This window comes from Schistocerca gregaria, chromosome 3 (assembly GCF_023897955.1).
Source record: "Schistocerca gregaria isolate iqSchGreg1 chromosome 3, iqSchGreg1.2, whole genome shotgun sequence".
NCBI classification, from domain to species: Eukaryota; Metazoa; Arthropoda; class Insecta; order Orthoptera; family Acrididae; genus Schistocerca; species Schistocerca gregaria.
Window position 1 is genome coordinate 217,577,953 of NC_064922.1, and position 11,666 is coordinate 217,589,618.

General features: G+C 36.7%; 1 protein-coding gene across 1 annotated transcript in view; it reads left to right on the forward strand.

Moving 5' to 3' along the window:
* LOC126355313 (carcinine transporter-like) overlaps positions 1-9,801 on the forward strand; it is a 180,154-nt gene extending 170,353 nt beyond the window's left edge. The window contains exons 4-7 of the mRNA XM_050005605.1: positions 6,498-6,655; positions 6,734-6,798; positions 6,849-7,037; positions 9,697-9,801. Of these exons, the coding sequence (XP_049861562.1) occupies positions 6,498-6,655; positions 6,734-6,798; positions 6,849-7,037; positions 9,697-9,801 (517 nt within the window). The remainder of the gene's footprint in view (positions 1-6,497; positions 6,656-6,733; positions 6,799-6,848; positions 7,038-9,696) is intronic.
* The last annotated feature ends 1,865 nt before the right edge of the window (positions 9,802-11,666 follow it).

Genomic DNA, 11,666 nt, shown 5'->3' on the forward strand with positions numbered 1-11,666 from the left:
GTCTGCAGCAGAATTTATATCTTTAATAGCTAAATCAATTACGTCTTTATGTCGAAGTTAACGCTTATTCGGAAAAGGTACAAGCTCTCTGATTCTGTTTGGCGGTTCCTCATTCTTCAGTATAAGAATAGTTGTTAAAGCAGTGGAGTCATGAGCCATTTCATTCAGTACGTTTAGAAATAATTGTAAGTATCTGTCCCCATATTGATGCTTTCTGTGACAATAAAGTCTGCAAAGCTTATTGATTAACTTTATAATCCGTCAGATGGGTTACAATGTGAAGAGTAGAATGAAATAAAAAACAGACTTGCTTTTACGATTACGAAGTATGAGTGAGCAAACAACAGATCTGAATTATGGTCCATTATCTGAAATGACTTTGGTAACGTGTCCAACTTAATGTAAGAAATTTTTAACAGAGACGTTGGATACAAATCATCCAGTGGCTTTACATAACGGTGTCAAGCAAACAAATTTGGAAGTAAGTTCATAAGCGACTAGAACGTATTAAAATCCCTTCAATTTTTTGACAAGGGTCTCAAGAAGATAAACTGTAGCAAATTCTTTTAAGTTTGTAGGGATGATAGGAAACAATGGAGCATGGATGTGAGATAGTAGATGGTCTAGCTTTTTGGCAAAGTTTACAAATAATCAAGACTCTCCTAAACTTCTTTTCTATATTGTTAAAATAACAAGTCATCCGAAGAACATGATAACATTTTCTTGGACGAAAATATGCTTAGCTGAAATGAGTGTACCAGATGAGCTTATGAAGAAAATCGTCAGGAATACAAAGTACCCATACCTCCGCATCACCAGTAAAGCATTTGAAGAGTATGTTGTTTCTAACCATATCATAATGACGAAACTGCGTGTATTCCTTCATGCTATTTGCTTTTGCTATGTTTCGAAATCAGATCCTTGCTTTGTTCAGAAGCGATGCCATTTAAAGATGTAGTAACGAAGTTTTGAAACCCTTCTTTTTAAATGTAAAGAATACTGGAATTTTTCTCTAGGCTTGCTTCTGTGTCGCTTCTGTCGACGCCAGCCGGTGCATGTGACAGTGCGTCCGCAACATTGTTTTCGTTGCCGGGAATGTACACTGATACCTAAGCCTTCCACTTCAGTGACGGAATAATTTTTTTCAGATTTTGTTAGCATACGGCTAGCAAAGGCGGCGGTTTTCCTAACAGTAATCTCATTTTGCATGGCTTCTTGAAATAAATGGGCACCAAGTCCAACTTCAGAGGAATCTGTGCTAAGGCAGAAATCTGGTGACAGATCTGAGTGAGCTAAGATTGGCGCATAAACTAGCACTTCTTTCAAAGAATCAAATTCCAAATGTGCCTATTCGTCCCAGTTACAAATAGTGTTTTTGACATTGAGAGAAAAAAATTTTGGTGATACAAGAATTTCCATATTCAGGAAATGACGGTAGGATTTCAAGAGACCTAGAAAACTGCAAAATTGTTTTTTTCTGGATTGAACTGGAATGGCTCACACTGCTTCCAACTTTTCAGGATCTGGCTGAATGTCATCAGAAGAAATAATGTGTCCCAAAAACTTCACCTTTGTCCTACAGAATTTAGATTGTTCCAAGTAAACTGTAATTCTAGATTCTGCAAAAATACATAACACACTGTTGAGGATAGGATAATGTTGTTACCAAGAGACTTCTACTATTAAAATATAGTCAATGTAAGAGGTCATTTGTCGTTTTAAGAACTCAGGTACTATGGAATTTAGTCCACAAATGAATGCTATGGAATAAATTTTCAAACCAGAAGAAAGTTTCCAAAATTGGTAACAAACTCCATAACAAAGAAGAACCGTATATTTTCTACATTCTGTATGAAGTTCAGTTTCATAAAGCTGGATCTGCGATCAAAAGAGGACAACAATCTTATGGCATTGAAATTTTGAAGAAGTTCTTCCAACTTTTGGGGTTTGTCTGCTTCAGGAATGATAATGGTATTTAATTGTCTCGGATCTAAGACAAGCCCTATCGATCCGTTAATCTTCTCAACAATGTATAATAGATTATTGGAAGAGCTTACTGCTGGTTACTGCTACTTCAGTTCTAACACGGTCCCTGTAACGTCCCGGAATTACATATGGTCTGAAGCAAAATTTAGTATGCTCAAGAACACGAAACTGGTAATGAAATCCTTTAATTGTTCCTGTTTTGTAATAGAAAACAGTGGAATGTGCTAGTAAAACGTCAAAAATATCCTGCCTATCAGTATCATTACAGCTCTCAACTCTTCGAATTTTTTTCTGAATAAAAACATTAATAATTAATACGTCATCAATATCACCTCTCTCAGTACTTGCAAAGTGATTATTAGTGTCAAGTTCCTTCGAAGGTTCAAAAAAAAAAAAAAATGTAAGGCGGATTGATTTTCTAGTCATAATTGTTCTGGTTCCTATATTGTCTGTTTCAACAGTTATCTCTGCCATAATCATTACCACAGAGTGGTGACCTTTCCTTGTAACTATTTCCATTCAGCCAACTGTTGTCATACGGGATTACCTGTTCTGGTCACGATTTACGTTATAATAATAGCCTTTTCATGTTGGGTTTTTATTTCTATCGTCTAGGAAATGTGATGAATTGTTGTTGTTTTCCTGTTTCTTCATCATGCAGCTCTCTGTATCAATTTCCAGTTTTTGCAACAGTCCCTCAAAAGCTTCTATGTCATCTTTACATAGTCCAATTACAGTAATTTGTCTTTAATGTTCAGGCATTTTAATGAAGCAAATTCGGATGAGTTCCGAGGGTCTGTATTGTTTTGACAAATACTGGTTCTTGTATAACGTACGGTCAGAATATTTTACCAATCTCAAAAATTCAGACTTTTAGAAATGTTACATTATTATAATGCTGTGTTTTACTTGATCTCGAGTAGCCTGAGACGAATATATAGAAATGAAAGCATGGCAGAAATCTCCTTCACTGTGACAGTCACAGCCACACATAAATTCTAATCTATGTTCTGATGACCTTTTAGGAGGAAAGCACTGAGAAAATTGCTGAAACCAAGCTTGTGGATTCTTCAACGTTTGACATTTACATGTAGTGACGAAGAGCTTATAGTCAAAGTCATCATGACGGCGAGTTGCTAATCGGTCAATGTTATGTCGTGTCGGCGGTTCCATCCCAATGTTCGGTGTACCTTGCCAAATCCTTTCAAAATCTCCGTAATACCCAGTGTTTTTAGTTTGTGGTTCTTCAGTATTTCTAAATCCCTCTTCCACTGTCGTAGCGGGAGTATCCTCTGAAATATGAAACTCTTGTATCACATGTGCCAACTGATCTTATACTTCCCGTATTTCTCTTTTGTGTTGCGTACTGATTTGTTTCTAACTTAGTTTCAATTTCCCAATTTCTTCATACTCCTCTGTATCAGTAAGGGCTACTGGTCTTGTATCATTCAGGTCATCATCTACCTTCGCATATAAATTTGTTAACTGAACCGAAAGTTCGCCTCCCAATAATGAGCTAATTTACTCCGTTTGTTTTTCTGAACCAAATTTTAGAGTGTCCGTTTGTGTCGAAATCGTATCTAATGTGTCGTTTAAGTTTTCCTGATTATTCACAAGTTGCGTAACCATATCGGTAGATGAAACTCAGTCAGTTTTGGTCTACAAGATGTCGTGATTTTTGTGAACAATGACTGCAGTTCTTTTATGGCTGCTTCATGATTCTGTAATGTCTTTTCATGTTGCGAAAAATACGCTGAAAATGCTCACAAATTTGAGTTAGTACATCTTAAAAAATCTTTTGACGTTTCGATTTTGAGTAGCTCAGCAGTTAAATCTTCACTTATTTGTTCAAGTGTTTTGTCTAACTTTTGAAGATTTAGTTCCATTGTGTCTAACTTTTGAAGCTGTTGCTGTATTCGTTATTGATTTTGTTCCATTGCTTGTAACGTTTGAAGATTTTGTTTCATTGTGTCTAATTTTTGAAGCTTTTGCTCCATATGTCACATTAATTGCAATAACATTGTATTAGTGGGTGAAACATGTTCCTCCCTGCATTTTCGCAGTGCATTTGTGGTGGCAATATTCGTATTTTTAAAAGCAGAGAATGTGCCTTGACCTGAAACAACGATATATCCAAGATTTTGTTCTGACGTTTCCCATTCCAGAGGCGATCTGTTACTGACCAATCCATCGACAATACTTCCCTGTTCACAGATTGTTTCAGTGTCTATACCGTGATTACTGAGTGGTCTCTGTCCTTATGGACTATTACCAAATTACTGCCATGAACATTTGTCAGTTCGTTACTAGGCGCTGCTAACAAACTATGATCTTCACTGTCTTTTCACAGTTTGCTGTGGAGCCTAGTTTTGAGTTTTTTACACGCCATGATCATCACAGTATTTCATATGATAACACACTACAATCAATTTGAAAGGCAGAAATGAGGACACACTAAAAGAGCGCTGAAAATAATATATATCTAATTAATATCAAAAGTGAAACTTCCTGGCAGATTAAAACTGTGTGCTGGGCCGAGACTCGAAATCGGGACTTTTGTCACTTGTGGGCAAGTGCTCTACCAACTGAGCTACCCAAGCATGACTCACGCCCCGTCCTCACATCTTTACCTCTGCCAGTACCTCGTCTCCTACCTTCCAAACTTAACAGAAGCTCTCCTGCTAACCATGCAGAACTAGCACTCCTGAAAGAAAGGATGTTGCGGAGACATGGCTTAGCCACAGCCTGGGGGGTGTTTGCAGAATGAAATTTTCGCTCTACAGCGGAGTGTGCGCTGATATGAAACTTCCTGGGAGATTAAAACTGTGTGTTGGACCGAGACATGAACTCGGGATTTTTGCGCCCCCATTCCCCAACCCACCATATCAGAACTGGGTCGAACACATCTTGGATGTGACTGAACGTGGCATCAGAGCTAGAGCTTCCAGGAATTTAAGGGAATTCTGAGACTTGTGCGTGTAAATGTGGTGCCACTTCCCTCCAGCGTCATACGAAAGCCTCACTGCTTCCTTACCACGACGCGTCCTCGCTGTAATGCATGGCAGAGGTGGACATGCCGGCTATTAGGTAATTTGTCATAATGATCTGGCTCGGCAATGTATATCTTGCTCCGCCATTCATGAAAATTTGTAGCATTATTACAGAATCACAAACTACATTCAGTGCATGTAATAATAATTAATTTAAAATCGTTTAATATTCAAATAGTCAAACACTTAAAAGCACCTTTATGTTTTACATAAACTTTTGTCTATTTCTGAACATCGTAGGTTCATCATAGCTGTAAACATCATATTCAAGACTCACACATAATAAAATTACGGTTTAATAATACCGCTATTAAATAAATCGAACATTGAGGTTATATGTTAATTAAAAATATTATTACAAACATTCGGCTTTTTTTATAATGCACACTTCCCCAGCCCTGATCAGTCTTCTGTAGCACCTCTGCTAATATTATCTTCTTAGCATATTCGCTTCTCAGCGCGGTTACCATGTGAACAATGGGAATAATTACGTCATTCACCGTTTTATAAATCAAAGTTAATTAACTGCCTTTTTTAAAATTATCTTGACGTGTTGCAGAATTACCAGGTAACTGTTATGGCATGACTGAGTGCAGCTACATAATCAAATGCTAAACTGAAACCCAGCCATCTGCTTTTATGTAATTCGTTCTTTTTCCTCTAGCAATGTAGTACTGCCAGGTTATTCTTGTCACTCCGTAAAGCGTTGTTAGCTCCATGCAGCACCTGCTGCGATGTAAGGATGTCTACTGAGGAACTCCATTCTACGCACACTACCTGCGGAGTACAGGTATCCCAAACAAATATTGTAACATAAAACAAATATTTAGACATTTACAACGTATCACCTATCAATATCTTTCTGTACCATTTGATTATTGTAAATATGAAAAGAAAATTATCTGTACATGAGCTTGCTCATGTAAAGATGAGTAGGATACAGAGAATTTCGCAATTATTACGCTTATGGGACAATTTCCGAATTTAATTGAGCCAAATTCTGGAACTTCACAGTTACTGCTCTCTTTAATCTTGACTCTGCTATGCGGTTTTTACATATCAATTCATGTTCATTCGTGTCTCGCAATAGCTCGCTAATATCAGAGCAGGTTCAGCAGAACCTTATTTACGCAACCCATTGGCCATCAGCTACTAATGTGCTTTTGTCAACGGGATGCTGACACGAAGCGTTAGCGTGTCGAAGATACTTGGGAACTAGAGCAAGTTACTGAGATTACTAGGCATCTGTAACCCCATAGTGTGGTCCTTTCTCCATAGCTAGAATCCTTAATCGACAATGAAGCTGCTCCTGGTGAAATACACCTGACAGAACAAAAGACTGGTATGTTAGTTTTCTGAATCTCTTGAACGGATTAGTAATCACAGTATGAGTGCCTTAATAAGTACGAAATCACCCTCCTGATGCTGAAAAACGTTGCTCACTTTCATTTACGATTGTAGGTACGGACGGCAGCTCCTGCAGTTCCTCTGCCTGGTTGCCCACGTGATCAGCAGACTGCTGTTGGTCCTCACACCAGACATCCTGGTGCTGTTCATCCTGGCACAGTCCCTCGTATCAGCAGCTGCTGGACCTATGCATGAATCTGCCTTGTCTGTCGGTGAGTGCATCAACACACGCAGCTGCTGTCGTAACATTAACCTTTTTACCCTATGGTTTACATACTAACTGTTCTCAGAACTTCAGGAAATAGGAATAACACCAAAAAGTCACTGTAATGGCATCTACAAATTTATGAAAGACGTATGAGAATCGGTCTTCTTAATAAATGCAGTTATATGCTATCCAATCAGCACATTCTAAGGCAATATGTCTGGAAATCGAATTGCCCATGTTGCGATCCTGATGTTCGCTTGCGTGGAGTCTCACTCTCAGTCCAATGCTTTATCCGTAAGTGTTTCCTAGGAGACTTGATGGGACTTCCAAACGGAGTGGAGTATCAGAACAGGATACAGGAGTGCCAAGACCAGGGAGCAGTTGACGTAAAACGTTCCTATTACAGAAACAAGATATTTGCGATCAGAATGCCATAGCTTCTCAGTTTATGGCTGAAAGATTGCAATATTTTTTTCTGAAAAATTAATAAATAATTTACGTACCACACAGTAACAAATGTTGTGTAATTGTCAACCCTTTTGACATATGTCAGCTTCCGCGTTTATAACTCTACAGGATGCGCTATTTGGGAATATTTGAAAATGTCGAAAATGCTCAGTCATTCCTATTTGGAATAAAATTTACGTTGTACCAATACTGAGAACTATCTGCGTTCTTAAGCGACTGTCTCCTAAATGTAGGGAAATTGGCAATAGATACTAATTAAACGTAATTAGGCATCCCTAGGTAATGTGCAGTTTACGACAAGTTGTCACGAGAATCTACCTCGCCGGTATAAAAGAAGGCAGAGCGTATTGTATTGGCAGTTGGAATGCAGTAATGGGAAATGGGATTGGTCAGGATATCTCAGGACTTCGAACATGGCCTGATCATTGGATATATACTATTCATCATTGTATCTAGGATATTACAAGTGCATTAAAACTGGCCACATCGACTGTTTGTGATGAGACTGTGATGCAGGAACATGGAGAACAACCACAGCTAAGTCACAATCACGCCGACCTCACCTACTGATGCACAGGAGAATTGATCATTGTGGTGTGAGGCTACAAATAACCGGAACGGAATCGCCCACGGGTTGCACGGTGCTACCCGAAGTCCAGCTAACACAGTGAGTAGAGGGTACAGTGGTCAAGCACCTCCTTATAAACCAAACATTTCTAAAGCAGTGCCACACTGACCTTAAAGAGCTGTAAAGAGTGATGCCACTGGACAGCGGATGAAAGGAACCAAGTGATTTGAAGTCACTGAACAGGTGGAAATCTCATGGAAGTGTTTGGGTTTGGCAGTGCCTGGGGAATGTTACCTTATGTTGAGAAGAGCAAAGTATGGAGGAGGGGGTGTTACAGAGTGGGTCCCCATATTATGTTTAGAAAACGGTAACCGATTAAGATATAAGCACATTTTACTCCATATCGTACGTTAGAGGAAGAGTTCAGACATGTTGTTGGTATGAGCATGACATTCCAACCAATCATAAAGCAGCGTCTGTGAATCAACGATTTGTGAAAACCAGCATTCCTGTGACGGACTGACCTGTCGAGATAACAGATTCGAACTCAATGAGTCACGTTTCGGATGAGACAGAACGTCGGCAACTTGTCCTACATTTTGAGAAAAAAAGTGTAAGCTATGTGGAAATACGTGTATTATTAAATATGTACACAAGTGCTCGGATTATAAGGGTATAAGACGAGGATAAAGCGTTTCGCTCCTATTCTTCAATTCGTACATCGAAGAAGCAATGTCGGGATTAAAATTGGGATTAAAATTCAACATGAAAGGATATCAGTGTTAAAATTCGCTGATGACGTTGCTATCCTCACTGAAAGTGAAGAAGTCTAATGATTACGGAATAGTAACTGAGAGTGAACTGGAGAATGGCTAGAGTAGTTACAAGTAACGTAAATGAGGACTGTATGACACTAAACATTAATCTTGGTGATTATGGGGTAGAGTAGACGAGATTAAGGAATTTTGTTTTCTTGGAAGGAAATAGCTTGTGAGGTTTGATGCAAAGGAGGACGTAAAAACCAGATTGATGCAACGAGGATGTAGAAAACAGAGTACTACAAGCAAGAAGTATTCCCGCCCAAAAGAAGTCTACTCGTATCACATGTAGGCTTAATTTGAAGAAGAAATTTCTGAGAATATGTACTTGGAGTACGTAATGGCGTGGTAGTCAGTAAAGGAATTTGGGAAAACAGTAAAACAAGAGGATCGAAAGCTTTGAGATGTGGTTCTACAGAAGCATGTTGAAAATGATGTGGACCAGTAAGCTAAGGTGACAGGAGGTACTCTCCGTAACTGACAAAGAAGAACAAGAGGACAAGAAGAATGGACAGTATGATAGGGTGCATGGTAAAACATCGGGAAATACCTTCCACGTTACTAGAGAGAACCGCAGAGGGCAAAATCTGTAGAGAAAGACAGAGATTGCAATGTACGCAACAGGTAAGTGTGCAGATAGCGATTGCTACCCTTAAATAAAGAGTTTGGCAAAAGAGACGAATTTGCTAGTGGCAGCATGAAACAACTCAGACCACCGATGCCTAAAACGAGAGGCAATTGGTAGACAGACCCTATATTAATGTCCACTAATGTGTTTCGCAAATATTATTTTGCTCATCTAATCTAAACACCAGAGAACATGATCATCAGGAGAACCATAGAAAAATTGTGCAATAATAAGAACCACATTATGTAGATTACAGAAATCAAAGAATATATGGATGAGCTACAGGTAACATCCGAAGACTGAAGAAATAAACCTGATAAAACCACGAAACAAACCGGACTCCCAACAAGAAGCAACAAACAGATAATAGAAAGGATGATTTCCAATGAAGAAAGAGGGATAAGATCGGATACAAAGAAGTACTTGGCTGACAGGAAAAAGGAAAATTCTTTGTATGGAGTTGGCTAGAGTGGTGCATTGAAGGCCAGAAAATATAAATATATAAAATGTTCACAAATACTTTTTATAAATTAGTGTACATTCACAATCATTATCATCTACAGATCGTTCAGCGAATTCTCCTCAGTACCCTTCTGGATCTGTCTTACTGTGATCATGATCATGAACATATTTCTCAGGGTGTATTCCTCAGGACTCTTCTGTGCTAGGCTAGGTGCCATTCTAGACCTATATAGCGTGTGTGGCGCCTTGCAGTGCAGTGCTCATACTTGTAACTTCACGGGTTCAAATGGGACCGGGGAAATAGCGATGCAATGCGACTAGGATGCGAGAAGCACCTGCAACAGGTCGCGTGGCTTTGTGGCTATGGCACAGATTAACGCACCCCACTTTGCGCGTACCTCTCTAGCACTGTGGGAAATTTGAGGTGGGGAGTGGAAAAGTATCCTGAGTAAATAAAAAAATGTTTGTTCTGGCTCACTAGCTCAATTTTTAGAAAATAAGAATATCACTCATTATCCAGTACACACATTTTTACCTAGTACCCCTTTTACATAATGACAATATAATATAATATAATATAATATAATATAATATAATATAATATAATATAATTCAACATAATAATATAAAAATAACTATAAAACATCATTTATTTCACATATGTTTCCCATAGGTGTATGTAATTTAATTAGGGAATTAAGTATTATTTTAAAACACAATTTTTTAAAAACATGTTTTAAAACTTTATCTTAGCACCAAAAATTGTCCTATTTTTGACATTTGTGAAAAATGTGTTTTTTAAGACTATACTAAGGAGTAAGTATATGAAACTCATTTGGAGGACTTTTTCTTAGTCCCAAAAATCGTCCTGTGTTTACCTTTTGTGAAAAACTTGTTTTAGAAACTATATTAGCAATATGTATATAAACAAGCATTTTTGGATCATTTGTTAGCCCCTAAAAATGGTACTGTTTTTGACTACTGTAAAAAAGTGTTTTTTAAAAGTATACTAAGGAATAAGTATCTAAAATTATTTTACATTGTGAACATAAGTAAATGTATTAGTTAACAAAAGTAAATTACATTGAGTACTCTATATCATACCTTCATACCTTTATATTTTTATTTTATTTGTCACTTTGTATTATATCAAAGTCGTCAATTAATTTAGAAAATCTATTTGGTAAATGAACATTTAAAATCATTATTAAGATACAGACAAAGTTGTTACCTAAATCTAGTATTAAAATAATCACAGTCCATGATATTGTATAATACATTTACCTCTACCTTTCTAATTTCTTTAGAAATACTTAAATTATGTAGCTTATTGAGTAAAGTAGTCTCTATATATATGGAATAAATTTTATCACATTTATATAAAATAATTTTTATTAGATTTTCAGAAATGAGCAAGGACCATATGGTAATATATCTATTCTATTTTCTAAAACAAATCTTTCATTATAATGAGAAGTTAGTGTGTTATTGTTCTCTTTAACTGCACATATTTCATGTTTTTCACTTTCAATTACATTAAATTCTCTATATTATTCTATATTCTTACATAAACAATCTTTATAAACTTGTAAACTTATTTTGTTTTGAACAACAAATTTTTTTAATTCCTATAGATTTCTTGTCTATTTTGCAACCAAGTTCTTTAAACATTCAACTATGCTCTTAAACTGCAAAATACATTCATTACACTTCCATTATATTTTATTTTACCAACAACATTCTTGTTTATTTGTGGACTATTACATATACATTATGTTGCTTAATCACTTGTATCAAAATAATCGAACATTCATTTCTTATCTTCATAGAAATCTTCAGTTTTAATATTATAAATATAATTATTTGAATCTTGATAAGATAATTCAATGTTTTCTCTATATTTAAGTTTCATAACTGTGTACTGAAAATCATACATTAATTCTTTAGATAAATCAAGCATACTAAATCCAACATAAAGAGGTTTATTAAATATTATTTTAGTTTTATTCATATAAATAGCAGCAAGATTTTCAGTAAATGTAATTCAATTTTTAAAGCTTAGTTTAGCTAC